At 34.3% G+C, this 22,629-nt stretch overlaps 3 protein-coding genes across 6 annotated transcripts in view; 1 reads left to right on the top strand and 2 right to left on the bottom strand.

Annotated features, from left to right (window-relative positions):
* Positions 1 to 1,244: 1,244 nt before the first annotated feature.
* The window catches only part of LOC114268153 (kinetochore protein NUF2 homolog), a 32,257-nt gene continuing 10,872 nt past the window's right edge, over positions 1,245 to 22,629 (bottom strand). For both annotated transcript variants that reach the window (XM_082900156.1, XM_028209275.2), the window contains one exon: positions 1,245 to 1,641. In XM_082900156.1, coding sequence (XP_082756282.1) covers positions 1,552 to 1,641 — 90 coding nt within the window. In that variant the 3' untranslated portion in view covers positions 1,245 to 1,551. The remainder of the gene's footprint in view (positions 1,642 to 22,629) is intronic.
* On the top strand, positions 7,180 to 19,411 carry LOC145804863 (protein FAR1-RELATED SEQUENCE 5-like). 2 transcript variants are annotated; one of them, XM_082900149.1, is made up of 6 exons: positions 7,180 to 7,388; positions 13,235 to 13,334; positions 14,067 to 14,145; positions 16,296 to 18,414; positions 18,514 to 18,812; positions 19,118 to 19,411. In XM_082900149.1, the coding sequence occupies exons 4-6, from the start codon at positions 16,301 to 16,303 to the stop codon at positions 19,138 to 19,140; spliced, it is 2,436 nt and encodes an 811-aa protein (XP_082756275.1). In that variant the 5' UTR covers positions 7,180 to 7,388; positions 13,235 to 13,334; positions 14,067 to 14,145; positions 16,296 to 16,300; the 3' UTR covers positions 19,141 to 19,411. The 2 variants fall into 2 exon arrangements, with proteins under 2 accessions (XP_082756275.1, XP_082756277.1); XM_082900151.1 differs by lacking the exons at positions 7,180 to 7,388; positions 13,235 to 13,334 and adding an exon at positions 13,340 to 13,397.
* Positions 20,674 to 22,628, bottom strand: LOC114271711 (ubiquitin-like-specific protease 1A). Of its 2 annotated transcripts, XM_082900148.1 has the most exons (9): positions 22,363 to 22,628; positions 22,187 to 22,286; positions 21,992 to 22,087; positions 21,816 to 21,917; positions 21,561 to 21,698; positions 21,368 to 21,477; positions 21,201 to 21,267; positions 20,997 to 21,093; positions 20,674 to 20,858 (listed from the first exon to the last, which is right to left on the bottom strand). In XM_082900148.1, exons 1-9 carry the CDS (start codon positions 22,473 to 22,475, stop codon positions 20,824 to 20,826), a joined length of 858 nt encoding a protein of 285 aa, XP_082756274.1. In that variant the 5' UTR covers positions 22,476 to 22,628; the 3' UTR covers positions 20,674 to 20,823. The 2 variants fall into 2 exon arrangements, 1 of the variants encoding a protein (XP_082756274.1); XR_014347490.1 differs by having other exon boundaries at positions 20,997 to 21,267.

Genomic DNA, 22,629 nt, shown 5'->3' with positions numbered 1-22,629 from the left:
CTTAGTTTGTTTTGTGTTGGTTGTTTTTCTTACTTTTAGTTGTGTTTGTTAGTTATCCTTTTTCTCTAGTTTTTGTGAGTCAGGCTTCTTTCCTTGTTTTTGTTTTTTCTCTACCTGTTCTCTTCCTGGTGTTCTGGGGTATTTGTATCTACGTTGAAAAAAGGATTCCTTCTCAATTCTGAGTCGGCCACTAGGCAATTTTCAAGGGAAGAGAAAAGTAAAGCTATTGCAATAGACAGTGGTTGTATTGTAGTCCAAACAATAGGAGATGTCTAACACCACATGACATGTTCTTGTATATGGATCCACTTGAAATAGCTTTAATCAAAGATACCCTTTGTGATGATTTTGGTTTTGATTGGGACTCGATGGAGCGATCTCTGAAAAATGGTTCAGATTTTATGGTCGAAGATTTGGACAAGAAGATTGCTTCACCTAAGAAGAGTCAGGCAATACTCTGCTTTGCGAACCTTGGTGAGGGTAGTAGTAATGGTGCTCTAGATGTTGATTATGAAAAAGTAGCCCTTCTTGGCCTCAAGGTTCTGTTGTAGGTAGTGGCAGTAGGATTGAAGGAGATATAGTTAAGGGGGCTGCTCTCAAAACGCCTTTCAAGCAAAGGAAAAAAGTGGTCATGGGAAAAAGATTTCTACTCATTGATCGGAACTTGTGTCAAATCTCTAAAAGATGGTAAATTTCAGTTCTTACATTCAATCAAAAGAGTTTTCCGAAACAGACATGCAAGTTGACATGTCAGAAGTTCATATTCCTGAACCACTTCAACAGCTTTCAGAGGATAATTCCACGTCGGGTCAACACCCATCAGTTGCCCCAAATATTAAAGTTCAGCCAACCATACCTGATCCTGGTGAAGTTGCATCATCGCCATTGCCATCCCCAGTTTCTCGAGCATCTGATGAGCAATTGCAAGCACTGAATTCCTCTGTTGGGCAGTTACTAGCACCAAATTTTAATCAAATTGTTCATATTCGTGCAGGTGTGTCTCTAAACGGATTCAAGCTCCAAGACGTTGCTTTTCAAGTTCCAATGTATTGACCAATACAAATGACTTCCTTAAGCTCCACGCCCCAGATCCTGGCAAGTGCGAAAGAGAGTCGAGAATTGAAGATAGCTTTTACAACCCAAGCCTTTTCCGACCACCTCGGTGCCGAGCTTTTTGATTCAATAGCTCGGGTTGTGCGAACATGCGAGAGTTCAAAAATGGTAATGAATTGCACATTGGAATATACAATAATCAAATTTTGAGCCTAGCTCAAGCTTGAAATTCAATCAAGCTAGACCATTGCAAGGTTCATCCAACTCTGTTCCCGGAACAATTAAAAATTAAGACAACAAGGTTGCTTCTGTACAAAAATCTGAACTAGCCAACGCTCGCTCAACTACACTTTGTTAACAATATCTTAAAGTTCTTCTGACTCTACATCTAGCTGAGAGGAACACTGGGATAGTATGATATCCTTAAATAGAAGAACAAAATAGTATGCTCTGTGCAGTGCAGTCGACCAGTGATTGAAATACATGCACTTGTTTGCTCTAGGTGGATCTGCTCCTTCCATGCTCAAGTCCAGGCTCCACCTCAATCCTCGGCAACAAGCCTCCGATGGAGTTTAAATACTTGTAAAACTACAACCAGAAATAAAAGTCTATAGTACATTTTGTTTAAAAAATGTATGGTACATCGAAAATCAATGGCTCAGATTGAACCACATCATTAAAAGTGACCTGGTAAGCAGGTCCCTTTTTATAGTTATGAGCTAAAATCATATTTGTTCATAACTATAATCAAATTAATCATAACTTAGTTATGAGCTCTCATCACTTATCTCATAACCATATCTCATAACCAGCACCATTTTGTTGATAACCAATATCATATATTTCATAACTACAATCACATATCTCATAACTACATCTCATAACCAATATCCTTTAGCTCATAATCACACCACTCTGATCATAACCACTATCACATATCTCATAACTATTAATCACATATCTCATAACTACTACTCATATAGCTCATAACCACATCTTATAACCAATCCCCCTTTGACTCATAACCAACATTACATATCTCATAATCAACACCCTTTTGCTCATAACCGCATCACTTTGATCATAACCAATATCACATATCTTATAACTAATAACCACATATCTCATAACCAAACACCCTTTTGACTCATAACTACATCACTTTGCTCATAACCAAAATCACATATCTCATAATCAACAATCATATATCTCATAACCATTACCCACATATCTCATAACCAACACTCTTTGGCTCATAACTAACATCACATATATCATAACTACTAATGACATATCTCATAACACCCTTTGGCTCATAGTCACACCATTTTGATCATAATTAACATCACATATCTCATAACCATTAGTCATATATCTCATAATCAATACTATTTGGCTCATAACCATACCACTTTACTTATAATCACTAATCACATATCTCATAACCAACATTCTTTGGCTCATAACCACACCACTTTACTCATAACCACTAATCACATATCTCATAACCAACATTCTTTGGCTCATAACCACACCACTTTACTCATAACCACTAATCACATATCTCATAACCAACATTCTTTGGCTCATAACCACACCACTTTACTCATAACCACTAATTACATATCTCATAATCAACATTTTTTGGCTCATAACCACACCACTTTACTCATAACCACTAATCACATATCTCATAACCAACATTCTTTGGCTCATAACCACACCACTTTACTTATAACCACTAATCACATATCTCATAACCAACATTCTTTGACTCATAACCACACCACTTTACTCATAACCACTAATCACATATCTCATAACCAACATTCTTTGGCTCATAACCACACCACTTTACTCATAACCACTAATTACATATCTCATAACCAACATTCTTTGGCTCATAACCACACCACTTTACTCATAACCACTAATCACATATCTCATAACCAACATTCTTTGACTCATAACCACACCACTTTACTCATAACCACTAATCACATATCTCATAACCAACATTCTTTGGCTCATAACCACACCACTTTACTTATAACCACTAATCACATATCTCATAACCAACATTCTTTGACTCATAACCACGCCACTTTACTCATAACCACTAATCACATATCTCATAACCAACATTCTTTGGCTCATAACCACACCACTTTACTCATAACCACTAATCACATATCTCATAACCACATCTCATAACCAATACCTTTTGGCTCGTAACCATACCATTTTGATCATAACCACCATCACATATCTCATAACCACATCTTATAACTAACATCATTTTCACCAATAACCCCTAACTTTGATCATAACCAACTCAAAACCACTAACCACATATCTCTATTTTAGATTTACTTACTAAATACAATAAAAAGGGTAATATACAAACAATATACATTTTAAAATATTTATATACACATAGACATACATATAAATAATTTGACTAAATTTTAATAAAAAATGTGTTGAAAATTTTTATCTACGATTCACTACAAGAAAAGTGGGCTTATGAGACGGAACTTTTTTGCGACGGCACAACTTGCCATCTCAAGCAAAAAATGTGACTTTTTGAGACGGCATAACTTGCTGTCGCAAAAAAATGTGACTTTTTGAGACGGCACTTTCTTTTCTTTATCTCTCTCATCTCTCTTCTCTTTACCTCCCTCACTTATCTCTCTCTGTTTTTCTCTCGTTTATCTCTTTTCGCTCTTTTCTCTCTCTCTCTCTCTCTCTCTCTCTCTCTCTCTCTCTCTCTTTGTCTATACCTTTTCATCCATTTTTTTATCTCCGTCTCTCTCTTCTCTTTCTCTCTCTCTCTCTTACTCATCACTCTTCTCTCTCTATTTGTCTGTCTATTTGTCTCTCTCTCTCTCTCTGTGTCTCTCACTCATCTATTTCTTCTCTCATTTCTTCTCTTTCTGTCTCTTTCGTTCATCTCTCTTCTCTTTATCTCTCTTGCCCATCTCTCTTCTCTTAATCTCTCTCATCTCTCATCTTTCTCTGTCTCTCTTGCTCATCTCTCTATCTTTCTCTCTGTCTCTCTATCTTTCTCATTGTCTCTCTCGTTCATCTCTCTTCTCTCTATCTCTCTTTGTCTCTCTCGTCTATCTCTCTTCTCTCTGTCTCTTTTCTGTCTCTCACTCTCTATCTCTATCTCTATTTCTTTCTCTTTCTCTTTTTCTCCCTCTCTCTTCTCCTACTATGTTTGCGTTGCTCACTCTCTCCCTCCCGTCTTCTCTATTTACTGAGCTCCCTCTCGATTTATCGATCCACTACAAGAAAATGCACTTTTAGCGACCATTTTGTCTCTCTCTCGCTCATCACTCTGTCTTTCTTTCTCTCTCTCTCTCTCTCTCTCTCCTTTATCTGTCTCTCATTCATCTCTCTCTCACCACCCATCTCCTCTACCACCTTCACCACTACTGCAAACGCCATTCCACCATCACCACTACTTCCATTGTCGCCACTTCACCTCTACGACTACCATGACTACTACCATTGCCACCACTCCACTACCACCACTACTACTACTACTATTACCTCTCATCCACCGCCGCCACTCCATCTCCCATCTCCCATACCACTACCACAACTTCATCACTAATCTCCTTCGCCACCACCACCACCACCACCACCACCTCTTATCCATCACTTTCACCACTGTTGTCGCTCCCTTTCCTCTACTACAAAAAATTTGTTTGGTTATGGTTTTTTAATAGAGTGTTGAATTGAGTTTTGAATTGTATGTGGAATTGAGTTTTGAAAGTTTGATGTGACATGTGAAATAAAAAAATTTGTTTGGTGATGAGTTTTCAAAACTTAATTAAACATATAATTGATAATCAAATACATAACTCATAACTCGATATCCGTATTTTTGATCAACAGTCATAACCAAACTATTTTTAAAATACTCAAATAAAAAAATGTTTTTTTTTTCAATTAATTGTTTTTAAGTAATTTTTTTGAATATTTTTTTTTTCAAATCATTTTTTTTTTCAAACAACTTTTATGTCAATTATTTTCTGTCAATTAATTTTTTTGTCAATTAATTTTTTAAGCATGTATAAACATTAAAAATATTAAAAATATTTAAAAAATTAAAAAATTAAAATATTTAAAAAATTAAATATTAAGAATATTAAAAATATTCCGAAAATCTAAACCTAAAAACCTCAATTTCCCCCGTCTTTTCCCCGTCTTTCCCCCATTTTTTTTCATTTCCTTTTAGGTTTGTAGAGCCCATTACCCATCACTCGCCACCATTTTCCACTACCGTCTTCCGCCACCACCACCCATCCCCTACCACCACCTGCCACCACCACCCACCACCCGCTACCATCACCCACCAGTCACCACCGACCTGTCACCCACTCACCACCACCACCACCCACCCCTCACCACCACTACCACCACCACCACCTACTTGCCACCACCACTCATTACTTACCTGCCACCACCATCCACCACCTGACACCACCAACTACCCACCACTACCAGCCACCTACCACCCACCCACCTGCTACCACCACCCATTACCACCCCCCACCACCACCCACCCGCCACCCACCTGCCACAACTACCCACCATCCACCACCACCACCACTCGCTACCACCTACCACCTGCCACCGTCACCCACCCACCCACTACCACCACCACCCGCTATCCGCCACCCACCTGCCACCACCACCACCACCCACTCGCTACCACCCACCACCCGCCACCGTCACCCACACACCCACCATCACCACCCACCATCACCCGCCATCCACTTGCCACCACCCACCACCCACCACCACCACCACCACCACTACCACTATCACCCACCTGCTACTGCCCACCACCCGCTACCATCACCCACCCGCTACCACCCACCATCCGCCACCCACCTACCACCACCTGCTACTACCACCACTACCACCCACTCGCTACCACCCACTCGCTACCACCATCACCCGCCACCGTCACCCACCCATCCACCGTCACCACTTTCCACCACCGTCTTCCGCCGTCACTTGCCACCACTTGCCATTTCTCACTCTTTTTTATATTTTTAATTTTTTTTAAACATTTTGTCAATTACCAAACACGTTTGTAGTTATGTTTTTCTAAAAAAAAATAAAAACCAGTTTATAAAATTTTTGTAAACATAAACTGAAAACGTAAACGTTACCAAACACAACCTAAATGATTGTCTTAGTTTAAAAATTTGAAGAAAAAACGTAAACTAAAAAAATGAGTTTACGTTTTCAGTTTTCTATTTTTTTTTTCAATTAATTTATTTTCAATTAATTTTTTCAAATGATTTTTTTTGAAATAATTTTTTTTTTCAAATAAATATTTTTTAATTATTATTTTTCAATTAATTTTTTTTTTCAATTAACTTTTTTTTTTCAAATAATTTTTTTTTCAATTATTTATTTTTTTTCCCAATTAATTTTTTTTTCAATTATTTTTTTAATTAACTTTTTTCAATTATAATGTGTGTGATCCCATTGTTATAAATAATAAAAATAAATATAAATATTTTAGGCCTGAACAAACATATTTTTTAGTTTATATTTTTAAAATTTTGTAAACATTTGTTCAAACCAAACGCGTTTGTAATTTATGTTTTTCTAAAAATAAACAAAAACCAATTTATAAAATTTTTGTAAACATAAACTAAAAACGTAAATATTACCAAACACTACCTTATAGTTTCTGAAATTTTGTCTATTATGTTTATGCCAATTTATAGTGTGATTATACATTTTGTAATTGATGAGTAAAATATTTTTTTTATTAATTTTACTTAATAAAAATATATAAGAATTTATATTAAAAATAAATAAAAAAAATTGAGTATAAATTGATAAAATTATAAATTAATACTTTATTTTATGATAAGACTCTAATTATTTTAATTTTTTAAAAAAATTTGAGTATAAATTGATAAAATTATAAATTAATAATTTATTTTATTATAAGACTGTAATTATTTTAATTTTTTTTATTATGATTATGTAAGACTCTAATTATTTTAATTTTTTTTATTATGATTATTACATAATTCCCCCAAATAATTTCGGCCAAAAATTTGAACAAACATCCAAATTTCCAGTGAAAATCAAAATTCCCTCCTCTCCCTCAGACCCTTTCTTCATCCCAAACGTCTTCAAAAATTACTCTCTCTCTCTCTCTCTCTCTCTCTCTGCCCTTGCCACGGCCGAGACCTGCGCCGCCTCATCATCTACCACGGAGAAAAGCTCCCAAAGCTGTTGACAAAGATCTGAATAGGATCTCGCCGGAGCTCCTTCTCGCCAAGCACCGAAGAGTGAGTTTATTCTGCCTTTTTCTTTTCCTCCTCGTTTTAGCAAGCTACATGCCTCAATGTATGTCTCTCTTTCTCGCTCTGCTACTTGTTTCTGTCCCTTTCTCCATCTCCATTCTATGAAACCCTAGACCGAAATCCCCTTCTTCGAAACTGCCCCTTTCACGTGAACTCACTGGGTTTTATAAAATTAGGAAAATATGATTTGAATAGGTTTAGGTTTTTTATGTTTGTTAGTTGTGTTGATTCCATATATATATATACACTTGAAATTTGGCTTGTGTGAAATCTGATGTGTTGGTAATTGAATTTTGTAACCATGTAACTGATATGAGACTAATTTTTTATTTGCTTATTGAAATCTGTTTATTTTTCTAACAATTGCTCTTGTGGTGGCTTGATTTTCCTATGAGAAACAAAATTAAAGTGGTTTGGATGTATTACCTTTAGCAATTTTCTGGGAATTGTATAAACTGAGAAATGAATGGATATTTTGATGTTACTGTATAAATCCATTCAACATACCCTATTTGCTTATTGGACTTTTGTTCTGCAACCCAACTCTGAAGAATCATGATTTGAGGCACCTTACTAGGAACATAGATTACTATTAATTCAAATAATTTGTTAAACAAAAGAAGTGTTTGTGCTATAATCAGTTGAGAGATTGCTAAAATAGGTCCATGAGATATATACCTTTTAGTTTAGGGCTACTTTTCCTTTCTTTTCTTTCTTCCCCCCTCACCTTGCATTTTGAGTTGTCTATGACTCTTTTCTGTTGGATTGATTGTTTAAATTCTGCCTTCTCAACCTTGATTTGACTAAGAACCAAACCCATTTAAGATAGTTCATCTAAATGGTTAGGCCTCCATAATCCAGGCCATAAATTTGTTGGACCTTCGGTGTAGTGTTCATAATCTCGACCTTCTTTAAATTTTTAGCATGTTCTCTTTTGGGATTGGTTAGAATTATCTATTTGTTTTGGTTTTTGAGGGAATTGTAGAGAACTATACAAGAATCGAAGTAATAAATATGTTGGGCAATTTGTGAGCTCACCTATGTCATTAATCTGGCACTGTCATGTGTGATTATCTTCTTTTTGAGATGTAAAAAATGTTCAATACATATTTTCTTTACATATTATCTTCTTTTTGAGACATTTCTCGTTTTGCTTTGTTATGTTTATCTCCAAACAGGTTGCTTGTTTTATTGATTCGGCTATCATCATTTTACTTGTGTTCTTACTTCTATTCACAGGCCCAATTATTATTATTTACCTTTTGCTTTCTGCATATAATGGCTGTAGTTGATTCAAGGAGACTGATTTCAAACATTTTTTCATTTTTTTTGGCGTTTTGTTGTTAATTAGAAGGTTCTCTAACATTTTGTGATCTATAGCTCTTACATGAGGTGTACGGTGCATCTATGTTTGTGTGCATAAGATCAAATGTTCATGGATCTACCAATTTATAAGAGACTTCCATGTTTTGTCATCAATTAGTGGATATTAAATAATATGTACTCAAGATATTTTAGTGACTGTTCTAAACAAAACAAAATGTGATTAGTCTAGTCTAGTCTAGTCTGGTCTAGTAAGCTCTCTCTATCACCAACAAGAAAAGGTTGGTTGTCTGCAAAGTCATCCCAATATATATATATATATATATATATATATATATATATTTACCTACACAAATTTGCTAGCATATATAAACACGAAAATTACTAGTTTTTTAACCATTCCATACACAGAAATCACTTAAAGTATTAAGTGATAAATCCAATTTGAAAATATTATATTAGTGAGTGAATCTATTATAATTTGTTTTTCATAATAATTATAATATTGTATTTTGTGAGTAATTTCCATATGACTTTTATAGTTGACATAAATCATAGTTCTTAAGATACACATTGTTATTATTTTGGAATTTGGGACCACATTGTTATTCAAATTAGCTCCAAGTTGGAAGGTCAATCTATTGGGAAGTTAGGATTCAACGTTAATTTTTGTTGTTCTTTCCATTGAATGGCAAGTAATGTAGGGTACCTTTTTCAATAGTAATATCAGTTTACGTTAATTTCCAACAAAATTTCAGATAAACAAAAGTCTTTTCTAGGATGGTGAATTCTACAGGACAGCTTTTGTCAGGCATTTGATAGGAACAAGCAAAGATAGAAAAAGGGGATTGATGACTCTGATTTGGTCTTTAAAATGGAATCCAATGCTTTTCATGAAAAGGCAACCTCATTTTAGGGTCTAGATCCCTTATGTCTCTTACAAGAATGAGAGACTATCAGATAAATAAGAAATAGATAAAGTAATTGCAAATTTCAAAATTTAATTTTCATTTGCACCGAATACATATCTATACTCTATTAGTATGTAATTATTTTTTCGATTTTCATTCATCTGATATTTGTCCTACAAGAACTGTTATATGCCATTGATGTGTGCAGGCAAAATATAATGCCATGTTAGGTTGATTGGTATAGGGTATGTTGAATGATTGTGCACAACATCATGACTATTGTGCCTATACTCATTAATGTTGGAAAGTATGCATTTTCGACTATGTTACGATATCAATGCTAAAAATCAATATGGGTGGTTGGCCATTTTGGTGGAGCACCATGAAGCTTCTTAGGAGGTCTTGGAAAATGGTTTTGAGATCATTGTCATATCTCAATATATGACCGGACTCTTTTTTCTCTTTTCTTTTCTGTTTTTTTCCTTCTTTTTTTTTTTTTTGGTTGATGTATTACCTTTAGCAATCTCATTCTTTTTGGTTTTCTCCTTAATTTTCTCTTCAATGCAATGTTCCAATCACAAGCATCCTTTTAGGATGTCACACAAAAAGGTGAAACTCACCATTTAAAAAGTTTTGTCATTCTTTTAACAATTTTTTCTTCATGAATTGTTTGTGTTAGTGAAATAGATTTTCTTCTAAACTAAGAAATGAAAAATAGAGAAAAGACCTAAAAATTAGGATACGGGTACAACCAACATACAAATAGATTTGTGTTGTCTTTTTTTATTTGTTTGTTTATTTTAATTGATAGCAGGGCATTGGTGGGTGTGCTATTGAATTTATTTGTGCTATTGAATTTAGTTGTTTATTTTAGAGGGAGATGATGTCACAAGAGAAAGATTGAATTCATTTTTGGTTGAACTCAAATTTGTTGAATGACATGTAAATGTTTGGAAATTCTGAACTGATACTTTTGCTTCCCACCCACGACAAAAATAAACATAATTTTGAGGGACTAGAGAAATGTACATGTTTGAAAAGAAAGAACTCTAGGGCAAAATTTCTTCAACTTTGGTTCGTTAAATTTTCGAGTCAATATCAAATGAGTTTTTCTCAAGCCGACTTGAAGTAGTTTGGTAGTTTTAGATTCATCAAACAGAGCTGAACAAGTAATTGACTATTCAAGTTTGGCTTATTTACTTAACGAACTGAGCTCGAACGAGTTTTTAATGAGCTGAACATAAGTCGAGCTCAAGTTGTTTGGTTCGTTTATCACTCCTAAAGTTGTTGAAAAAGTTGCCAATGGTTGGCGGATGGCGGTAGCTGGCAACAATGGTTGGTAGCGGTAAGGTGGGACAAATAGGTGACACGTGTATAATTAGGTGATATTGAAGAATAGATCTTAACTTGTACAAGGAGGATAAGTCAAAAAAATTCTGTGAATTCTAATTACTATCATTATATATAGTCGAAATAAAATTCATTTTATTTTTATTTGTTTTATTAGTTATTTGCTATCAAAAATTTTATAGCCACATCATTTTAGTAGAGTTTTTTTGTATTAAAAGAAACGGTAAATTACACTCAACTCTCATGAGAATTGAAAAAAATACAATTAGTTCCACACTTTTGATATAATTATATTGGTTTCCCTTGAAATTTTAATTTAGATAACAATTAAGCCCTTTTTTGTCAGTAATGAAAATATAATATTCACTTTTTTCTAACTAAAGTGTATATTTATCATTGTTTATTTTAGTGCTTACTTACAATCTATATTAGTTTCGGTCATTTTAACATTATTAAATGGGACGCCAATGTAATTATGTTAAAAATGTGAGTTAAGCATTTTTTTTTAAAAAAAATCTCAAAAAGAAGTGAGTATAAGTTTCTTAAAAGAAATTATTTGCAAATCATTTTCCTTCTGAGCAACCAAGTTTAACTTATATCAGACATTCAAATTATAAATATTTTTTAATTATTTTTTCTAAGTACGTATCATAACTTTGTAAATTATCTATATAAACTATCTCATTCTCTCAAAAGCATCTTGAGAGTCATAGAAGCTTCCAACAACACACAAACACATCAAAAACAGCAGCTCTTTGCCCTTTAAACTTCAAATATACCAACAAAAGCAAACGGACAGAGTTTTGGTTATATGGGAATTCAGCTTTTTTCCAAGTTGAAGAGTTGGCTCACCGACAACCACAAACTGTTGCCATGACATAGATTTCCTGACCTCCCCTTCACTTTACTCATTTCATACTTTGTACATTGACCAATTGGCTCTGAAAAAATTCAAACCCTTATGTCTTAGTTTATTTTAGGGCTATGACTTTTGGCAAATTTGGTATCTCACTTTTCATGTGAGGTTTGTCTTTTGGATTGGACATAACTATTCAAATTTTTTCCAAAAGTCGCATGACTTTTATGTTTGACATTAGAATAATTAAAGTCTTTTTCAATGTGGGCAAAACTTCCCTGAAAACTCTAGGCATTCAAAACAGTGTCAGGAATATAAAATGTAAAGTGTAGACAGGGCTGGGTCCTAAATTTTTTTTGAATTTTTGAGAGAAACCCAATCCTTCATAAGAAAAATTTGATGAAAGTCCATCCTAAAAGGTGTATAAGGTATTAGATCTAAGGAAAAATCTTATTTGGTTGTAAAGATAAGTCGAAAAAGTCATTGGTGCTGAAAAAGTCGCCGGACTGACGTGTCACATTTCAACAAATAGATTGTTTGCTGAATTTCAATAAATAAGAAAATAGCTTTGGTGAATTTTAACAGATAGGCAAGTTGGATGATTTCAAGAAATGAGATGATTTCAAGAGATAGACAAATGGGTTGATTGCAACAGATAGTTGTCCTTTTGAACAAGTTGTATTATTTTAGTCCAAAGAGATTAGAGATTGGGCATAACGACTAAAAAGATTCAAAAATAAACTTATTGCCTGAGTACCTTATATATAATTGTGTCGTTGTACATATCCAAAACTTTGCATTTGTTAAATTTATAATGTAGTATTTGTTTTGGTTAAGTCACAAAAGTATAACTAAGCTTGAGCAAATTCATTGTTTATTATTGGTAAATCATTTGGGATATTTTTTTTTTTCCACTAATGATTTCAGTCAGTGATTTGAAATCTTACGTGTATTGAGGCTATCATATGTCAAGTTGTTGATTTTGCTTCAGCAGCAAACCAATCTGTGTATTGTGTGTTCATGGCAGCACAGCATCTCAGTATTGTATTACCTTTTTACTTATTGTTGGCTCTTGGTCCAATATTGATAGCTTTTTTAAACATACTCATGTGCATATTAATGTGCTTTGCATAGTTTAAAAATGAGTATTTGTTAATTTCCCTTGAAGTCAATAATGTGAGCTTGAGGTGTTTAAAGCAAAGTGAGGGTGATGAAAACATCTCCACCACTGTTCGACAACCTTGTGCAGTTTAACATGCAATTCTTTTGCTATTAGTCTCGAAAGTGTGTGCATCAGATTGGTATAATGGGCTGGAGCAATCAACTTTGCATTACACGTTATGACATTAGCTCAGGCTTTAATTGGTTTTGGTTTTTGCTCTGTGATGCAGATAGCTCTGTTTGTTTCCTCCGGTGATGCTGTGCAGCCGGGTTGGCTTTTAACATTCCTCAAATGCACAAATCAGAGAAATGTGAATGCATCTAGTTAAGGTTTGTGGCTTTTAACATTCCTCAAATGCACAAATCAGAGAAATGTGAATGCATCTAGTTAAGGTTTGTGGCTTTAGAGTTGAAGTAATGTTTACTTTTGTGCTGCTAGTGTTGTGTGTCAGATTAATTGGTAGGGAATGTGCAGCTAGAAGCTTCACAGTTTCAGCTGATTTTTTATTTCTTAGAACTGCATACAGTTGTTTCTACCTTTTTATTTATTTTTATTTTTTTGTAAGGTGTTGTTTCCAGGTGCTCCTTTGCTCACCTATTTTATATGATTTTCTTAGGTTCTTTTGAATTTGTCTCTTTTCTTAGGTTATTACAAATGAGCATGAGCAGGTTACTCTCAATTTAACATGTAACTTACAATAGTTGAGCCCTGCTCATGCACACATAAACAACCTAGCTGCAGTGTTCATGCACACATAAGAACATTTGTTTATTTAATTTTTTTTGTGTATATTTTTATTTAATTTTTTGTTGAAGTGGTCAAACGGTTGGTTGTGGTACATTTGTTTAAGTGTTTATTTATGTAATGGTTATTGAGACTTTGAACAAAGGTAGTAGACTTTCATCTTTGTTATTGTTTATGCAGTTTGTTAATGTCAAAAGATGTGCAAAATAATATTTTTCGTACCTAGATTCTTTCTTTTCTCCCCACAATCATTAATTTCGTTACGTATTGTCTTCTTTACTAACTCTATTTCAATGTTCTATTTTTGTTTGTTATAGGTCCTCAATTTCTCCATCTTAACGTAGAAGTAAAGCTATACCTCCTCCATCCCTTCGTCTCTAGCGGTTGCATTAGCAGGTGTGTTATTTAATTTATTTGCTTTTAATTAATAGCAGGGCACTGGCGGGTGTGCTATTTTATTTATTTATGCTGTCTTTTTTTATTTATTTGTTTATTTTAATTGATAGCAGGGCACTGGCGGGTGTGCTATTTTATTTATTTGTGCTGTCTTTTTTATTTATTTGTTTATTTTAATTGATAGCAGGGCACTGGCGGGTGTGCTATTTTATTTATTTGTGCCGTATTTTTTATTTATTTGTTTATTTTAATTGATAGCAGGGCACTGGCGGGTGTGCTATTTTATTTATTTGTGCCGTGTTTTTTTATTTATTTGTTTATTTTAATTGATAGCAAGGCACTGGCGGGTGTGCTATTTTATTTATTTGTGCTGTCTTTTTTTATTTATTTGTTTATTTTAATTGATAGCAGGGCACTGGCGGGTGTGCTATTTTATTTATTTGTGCCGTGTTTTTTTATTTATTTGTTTATTTTAATTGATAGCAGGGCACTGGCGGGTGTGCTATTTTATTTATTTGTGCTGTCTTTTTTTATTTATTTGTTTATTTTAATTGATAGCAGGGCACTGGCGGGTGTGCTATTTTATTTATTTGTGTTGTCTTTTTTATTTATTTGTTTATTTTAATTGATAGCAGGGCACTGGCGGGTGTGCTATTTTATTTATTTGTGCCGTATTTTTTATTTATTTGTTTATTTTAATTGATAGCAGGGCACTGGCGGGTGTGCTACTTTATTTATTTATGCTGTCTTTTTTTATTTATTTGATTCTTTTAATTGATAGCAGGGCACTGGCGGGTGTGCTACTTTATTTATTTGTGCCGTCTTTTTTTATTTATTTGTTTATTTTAATTGATAGCAGGGCACTGGCGGGTGTGCTATTTTATTTATTTGTGCCGTGTTTTTTTATTTATTTGTTTATTTTAATTGATAGCAGGGCACTGGCGGGTGTACTGTCTTTTTTTTAGAGGGAGATGATGTCACAAGAGAGAGATTGAATTCATTTTTGGTTGAACTCAAATTTGTTGAATGACATGTAAATGTCTGGAAATTCTGAATTGATACTTTTGCTTCCCACCCACGACAAAAATAAACATAATTTTGAGGGAGCAGAGAAATGTACATGTTTGAAAAGAAAGAACTCTAGGGCAAATACATCACAAGCTGAACAGTTGATTGTTATAACTTGCTTTGATAACTTTAGCGAATTTTAAAATTTGTTATTTACTTGGAATGGTGATCAAAAAATTTGCCCCTATGTTTATGTGTGTTGTAATTATAAGAACTCTCTTGATTCTTATTTACTTGGAATGGTGATCCATAAATATATGGGTCCCTCTTATTTTCATAATTAATAGATCTATAAGATGAAAGATTATATCTATAGTATTTTTGAAAATTCTCATTTTGATTTGGTAATGAATATACTTCGTAGTCGTTTTGTTTTTTGTAATGAATTAATAGGTCTTTTTTTTATGAATTCTCTTTGTTTAAATATTGATTTTGAATTGTACGACATTGATTGATTCTATTTTTCCATTTTCCTGCTATTAATCTAGACCATCTAATTTGAGATAAATGGTATTGATAATGACCTTTTAACCAGTTTTTCCATTGATTTAGTCCAGAATTCCGAAGTTTCTTAGGTCTTAATTCACAATGAATTATTCCTTGTTTTCCAAAACAATCTTTTATTGAAGTCTTAAGACAAAAAGACGTTCCGTGATATTGAAGAATAGATCTTAACTTATACAAGGAGCATAAGTCAAAGTTGTGGGATTTAGCATTAGGAAAGACACGCGAACAATGCAGGCAACAAAGGTTCTTAGTAGAAAATGGGTCTTAATTCATAATGAATTATTCCTTGTTTTCCAAAATAATCTTTTATTGAAGTCTTAAGAAAAAAAGACGTTCCGTGATATTGAAGAATAGATTACAGAATCATTCTCTATTTATTTTGATTTTCAATAACTATGTCATTAATGGCAAGTTATTGAATGTTTTCAATAACTATGCCATTAAATCTATGTACATTATTCTACTATTGTTTTTGTCTGTTATTTGCTCTTTTACAAAATTCTCTTATGTGATTTTAGGAATTTTCATTCATTTTATAAGATAATGTTATTCTTTTCGTATTGTTTTTGATGTAGTTATCATGGATCCTTTTGGATGTACCAAATTTGAGCGCAAGCTTGAAGATGACGAAGTTTGTGGGAATAAAGAAGAATTAGGTTCCCATGCAAATGACCCTATTCAAAGTTTAACCAAGAATGATGTTCTTGAAATGCAATTCAATTCAGAAGAGGATGCCAATGATTTCTATAATCAATATGCTAAAGTTGTGGGATTTAGCATTAGGAAAGACACGCGAACAATGCAGGCAACAAAGGTTCTTAGTAGAAAATGGGTATGCTCAAGGCAAGGCCAAAGAGCAAAGCAACACTTGGCCCGTATTGATCGAAAAAGAGCTGCCAGGGCATTGACTAGAGTTGGTTGTGATGCTCATTTCCGCATAAAGTACAATCTGGATGTAGGCAAATACATTGTCACTCACTTTAACATGGAACATAACCATCCATTGGCAACATCACCATGTGTGCCATTTCTTCGGTCGCATAGGTTTGTAAAGATCCCCGACAAAGCTCAAGTAAAGACTTTGCACGATGTTGGTGTCAAGACAAGCCAGATAATGGATTTGTTGGTGCAACAATCTGGGTCTTTCGCGAACGTGGGCTTTATTCACAAGGATTTGCACAATTATATTCAAGCCGAGCGCAAAGTAGAAATGAAGGATGGTGATGCGGAGTGTGCTTTGGCTTACTTATGTGCAAAAGCTGATGCTGACCCTTACTTCTTTTACAAGTATGACAAGGATCAAGAGAATCGGCTTGACAAATTGTTTTGGGCAGATTCAAGGTCTCGCCTAGACTATGCTGCATTTGGTGACGTGTTGGTCTTCGATACAACTTATAAAACGAATGCATATAACAAACCTTTTGTTATTTTCGCCGGGGTCAATAACCATTTTGAAACCACCATATTTGCATGCAGCTTGCTTGTTGATGAGACAATTGCAACATACACATGGGTTTTGCAGAAGTTGTTAGAGGCCATGGATAACAAAAGACCGGTGTCAGTGTTGACAGATGGGGATATGGCCATGCGTGAGGCAATACAAAAAGTCTTCCCGAGTGCCAAGCATCGTCTATGTAATTGGCATATGCACAGAAATGCCAAGCGAAATGTTCGAGTTGATGGATTCGAGGGACATTTCAAGCATCTCATGGATCTTGATGCGAATGAGGTTGTATTTGAGGAAGCTTGGAGTAAGATGGTTAGAAAATATGGCCTTCAAAATAACAAGTGGGTATCAGACACCTACAACAACAAAGGCATGTGGGCTCAGTCATATTTGCGTGGTCATTTTTTTGCTGGAATGAAGAGCAGTCAGCGTTGTGAGGGTATGCATGCTTTTTTCAATGAGCGCCTCAAACGAAAACTGAAACTATTCGAATTTGTTAGATGTTTTGACATGGCCCTTTATCGGTTACGGAACAAAGAAGCGGATGCCGAGGCAAAAACTGACAACAGTGATCCTTGTCTTACCACAGCACTTCAGCCTCTAGAGAAACATGCAGCAACCATCTTTACCAGACGTTTGTTCTTAATGTTCCGTAATGAAATAATTGAGGAAGCATTGTTGATTTTTGATGGAAGGAAAGAGGAGTTCGATCATCGCATATACAAATTTTCAAAGTACACTGAATTTGGTTCCACATGGGAAGTGTCATACCATCCCGCAACTAGCATAATGAAATGTAGTTGCAAAAAGTTTGAGTTCTTTGGACTTCCTTGCAGCCATATGATTTCTGTGATGAAATGTGAACACATGACTGAAATTCCCCCAGGTTGTGTGATGCATCGTTGGACAAAGCAAGCAAGAAAGGTTGGTGAACAACATTGCCAAGCCCAATTCTCTAGCACTCTCACACAGGAGACACGCTTTGGGGTTCTTTGCTCCTTTTTTACTGAAATGTGTTACTATGCCTCACAAACATCTGAAGGATTTGAAGAGGCTAGGAATGCATTTTTCACTATGACATGTCGGATGAAGCAGCTTTGCATGGCCAAGGGAACTAATGTTGATGAAGGAAAAAGTTCACTACCGCCATTTGGGGTTGGGGATCCAAAAGTAGTGAACACGAAGGGGAATACTGCGGGATCCTACATGGCTAAACCTCGAAAGCCAAGGCGATGCCAATGTTGCAGGTATACATTATATTGTGCTTTGTGTCTTAATTTTTTGTTGTGAGGTAGTCTTGGCATTTTTGTTCTCTTTAATGATTGGTGATTTACTTGACAATGTAGGGTCGTCGGCCACACAAGGAGAACTTGCCCCCAAAACAATCATAAAACGGGACAAGTGGGTAGAAATTTGTTTGAGGAATACGATGATTATGATCCAATTGGTACTCCCACCCCTTTTACACCGAAGCGTCCCAGGAATAATATGAGGCCATGTAAGATTCACCCTGTGAAGAGACGACTTTTTGTCACTAATGTGGATACGTCTCCAGTGCAGTTGAGCAAGGATGTTAATGACTTGCGTAGTTGCGATGCACAAGTTGTCCAAAATTCAGCGTTCACTGATGCGGATACGTCTCTAGGTAATTACTTTTATGGCATCTTTTCAGTTCAAATTATGTTCATTTTGTTTACATTTGCTTTGCAAATTTTATGTGTGGCTGCTTAATTCTAATTTGTTGATATGCCAAGATAGATTTTAGCTAGAACATTTAGATGTCATAACTGATTATGATGTTTACAACTTGATTATGGAAATAAATAATTTACGAACAGAAAATGACAAAAGAGTGTGTAATGACCAATATATCAAAATTCAATTTGTTATGATTTGAATCATAGATTTCAAGTGAACAAACCTTAACGACAATATAATTTGTTTCTGCAGGTGTTGCTGTGGGTAATAGTTGATATGATCGAGCGGGTGATATTGGAAGCTAAACTAAGATTTTTTTTAAATTTTTTTTTGAGGACTTAAATCTGTTAGTATTTTGTATAAATACTCTTAAATGATGGTTGATGGATATTTGTTTTGCTGTATGGAAGTTCATATTTTGTATGCACACTTCCTTTTTTCCTTGAAGAAAGAATTTTGTAAGGAATTATCATTCACCAAACGAGGTTGTAAGAAATCCTACACTGCCTTGCAATAGTAACTTGCTTTTCAATATTGTTGATCTTCCGTCCAGGTTCATCAAAAGACACTTCAAGATGTATATATGTGTGTGGTTTTAATATCGTTGATGGATGAATTCTTTAAGATGTATATATGTGTAAGGTTTTAATATAAATTTTAGACCACAGTTGCACTAGCAAAGGCTATAAAGCCATTTTGTTTAGTGTTTTTGCTCATTTTCGAAGCAAATGCACAACAGCAAGTGCATATAGAAAATTGAAGGTCATTATTCGATCGTTTTTTCCCATAAAATATTCTCTTGAAAATGGCCAAACTGTCATTTGGTATCACACACTGTATTGTTCTAATTTATAGAAGTAGCTGCCTCTGCCATTCTTGACAGCAGATTTTGCGAAGTATCTGAATTTACTCTTGACTGGGAATTTTTTAAATGTGTTTTTGTTATCCATATTTTATCTCTTTTACGTTTATTTTAGGTATGGGATACATATAATTATTTTGTGAAGTGATTGAGATAATATAGCCACGGAAAATTAGAGAAGCCTGAATTGTGATATCTTTTTTGGTTCTTGAATTTGTTAAGGAAAGGAAAAAGTTAATTTTAAAAAAAAAAAAATGAGAAGCAAAAATTTCTTACTGGGGTTTGGTTGGGCTGGGTTTAGGGTTGCTAACGAGCTTAAACATTGAAAATTTTGATTCGGTTCGTTTGCAACCTAGTTGGGTTTCAAGAAAGAATGCATAGGAATTTTTCAAAACATTATTTTTCTTGCATGGTTCCTAGAGAAAAATGAATAGACACAAGCTAAAACACTTTGGTATTGTTTTATTTTAATGTTTTGTATTCTTGAAAATAGAAAAAACGAAAACGAACAACATTTTTTTTTTTTTTTGAAGTATACTTTTTATAAGAAACTTTAATTTTGTTATTTGAAATTTTCAAAACTGTTTTTGCATAATAGTAAAAATGATTAGTTTTATTTTTGAAATCATGAAAAATAAAAGCCGCCCAATGTCCTACCCTAACGGTACTATGACGTCACTATGATATTTAGCGACGCTTTTGAAACGCCGTCATAGATATTTATACATTTTAAAAATCCAACCGTTGGGGCTGGGATATAGGGACGTTTAAAAAACGCTGCCATAGCCTTTTCTTTTCTTTTTAATTGTGCTAAGCTTGACATTTAAATATAGCGATAGATATTTATACCTGTCATAAACGATTATTAAGAACTAATAATTGATGTATATTAAATTAATAAATAAACTAAAGCTTGAAAGCAAAATTCATGTTCAAATTAAAAATTAAAAAAAAAAATGCATTGCATACCCAAGAATAGAAACAATTCATGTTCAAACTTTAAATACATCAATTAAAATCAAAGTCGTCTTTGTTCGCTCCCACAACCTTATCCACTATCTTTCCTTCTTTCAGGATCACAAAAGTCGTATAGCCTCTACTTCCATTTCAATTCACCCCTAGCTCTGAGTTCTGCACAAGGTAGCACACTTGAGAATATAATTTTATAACAAAGGTTGAGTTATAAACTCAAAGTTCACGAGTTTAAGAAATGCGATAACGTCATTGATTGTACGAACTTATGAAAAATAAAAAAGAATAGAGCATCACCAGCTTTATATTGTGCGATATCACCAACAATAGGAGCTGAATTATGCTTGTATATCACAAGATCCAGTAACAAGCGAGCCCTATGCAAATAGTCAAACTACATGCCAAAAGTAGTGAGTACGTAAAAACATCACACATTATAAAATTAGTCTTCATAAAACATAAGATACTGATAAGTGGACAGTTGGGTATAAATGTAAGTACCTTGATTACACCCGAAGGCAAAGGTTTCCCTTGCATATATTTGATGACGAAAAGACCACAATCATAGCTATAGGAATGAGTGTAGTTGTAACAATAGAGTCAACGAACTTAGAGATTATAACATTAATGCTTATTTAAAAATCAAGAACGATAATGTAGTGTATTACTTGTTGTCTTGGCGTGGCATGTCTTCCAACCATTGAAATGCAAACGAACTAACATCTTGAACGTAATCTTCTCCATGCGCATATTGAAGCAGCTTATGCAATGATTGTACCTGTTGGTGGTAGGTAGTAAGGTACATGATCAAGAAACAAAAAAGTGGATACAAGTGGGGCATCATAATGGTTATTCTATTACCAATAATGTAGCTTGATTTTTTCGATCCTCATCGGTGCCAATACATCTGCTGGAGTCGAATAGATAGGCAACCCGTTTTTCCATGTTTACATTCAAGCACAACCAGTGGTTTTCTCTATGGTTGAAGGGCATGTAAATCTAAAAATATAACGTCGAATGTACATGCAAAAAATAAATAAATACATAACATGGATCAAATGTTATTGTGCATGGTAAATTTGGAAATTGGGTAATAGTAGTATTTTATCATGTTACCTCCTCACAAGCATGAAGGGGGCCAGTGTATCTGTAAATTCCAAAATAATCTTCTACTATATCTTTCATTGTGTCATCAGAAGGTTGACACAAAATCTTTTGCTGCATATTCAATTTTAACATATAAATAACTTGTGCCTAAATAAAAAAAGTCTTTAGGTATGGCTAATACTTACCGATACATGGGTCGGAAAGTACCAAACCTTGTGATCCTTATTTGGAAACTTTTTCCTTTGTTTATTTGTCAATTTCACAACAATGAGATTTATAATCTGCAGTGCAAAATATATGAAATTTATGAATAGGCAAAGTAAAGTAACTTGGATGATGGAATGGTAGCAAATAAAATAGGAGAAGGAGAAAAGTCTTACACACGAGGATATCCACTGATATGGTTTCAAGGACCACAATTCCTTCCGCGTGGCAGATTGTACTTCCACGTAGTGCAGTTTCATTCGTACAAGATATTCCCTAGCACATGGATAACTATGTGAGTTAGAAGGTATAGTACTTCATACATAACAAGTTAAAGGTAGTCAAATTGTACCCTTCTGAAAGAGATTCATCAAATGCATATCGTAGAACGAGACTGTCATAGTCATTTAATGGGTCTGGCAAAGGCACGGATGACTTGTAAAGGTATTGAGAAGAATAGTGCATAAAACAAATCAAGCTTGGTTAGTGTATGTTAGCGCAAAATAACCACATATACAAAAAATACTATAATAGTTAGTTCCAAACCTTTGGGATTTCAGGAACAACATTACCCCCAAGTTGATCAAGTAAATTATCAAATAGCTGATACAAGTAAAAG

The sequence above is a fragment of the Camellia sinensis genome, chromosome 12 (genome assembly GCF_055761805.1).
Source record: "Camellia sinensis isolate YWXY chromosome 12, ASM5576180v1, whole genome shotgun sequence".
Taxonomy (NCBI): domain Eukaryota; kingdom Viridiplantae; phylum Streptophyta; class Magnoliopsida; order Ericales; family Theaceae; genus Camellia; species Camellia sinensis.
Note: the sequence above shows the minus strand (reverse complement) of the source record. Positions and strands in the feature narration are given on the sequence as shown.

Bases quoted from the DNA above. Each gene is read 5' to 3' on its own strand.
- LOC145804863 (XM_082900149.1), top strand. From the start codon at position 16,301: ATGGATCCTTTTGGATGTACCAAATTTGAGCGCAAGCTTGAAGATGAC. The intron at 18,415-18,513 runs GTATACATTATA...TTGACAATGTAG, and splicing joins AGGCGATGCCAATGTTGCAG to GGTCGTCGGCCACACAAGGA. The intron at 18,813-19,117 runs GTAATTACTTTT...TTGTTTCTGCAG, and splicing joins TGATGCGGATACGTCTCTAG to GTGTTGCTGTGGGTAATAGT.
- LOC114271711 (XM_082900148.1), bottom strand. From the start codon at position 22,475: ATGCACTATTCTTCTCAATACCTTTACAAGTCATCCGTGCCTTTGCCA. The intron at 22,088-22,186 runs GTAAGACTTTTC...TTTGCACTGCAG, and splicing joins ATCAGTGGATATCCTCGTGT to ATTATAAATCTCATTGTTGT. The intron at 21,094-21,200 runs GTACTTACATTT...TTTGGCATGTAG, and splicing joins TGCCTTCGGGTGTAATCAAG to TTTGACTATTTGCATAGGGC.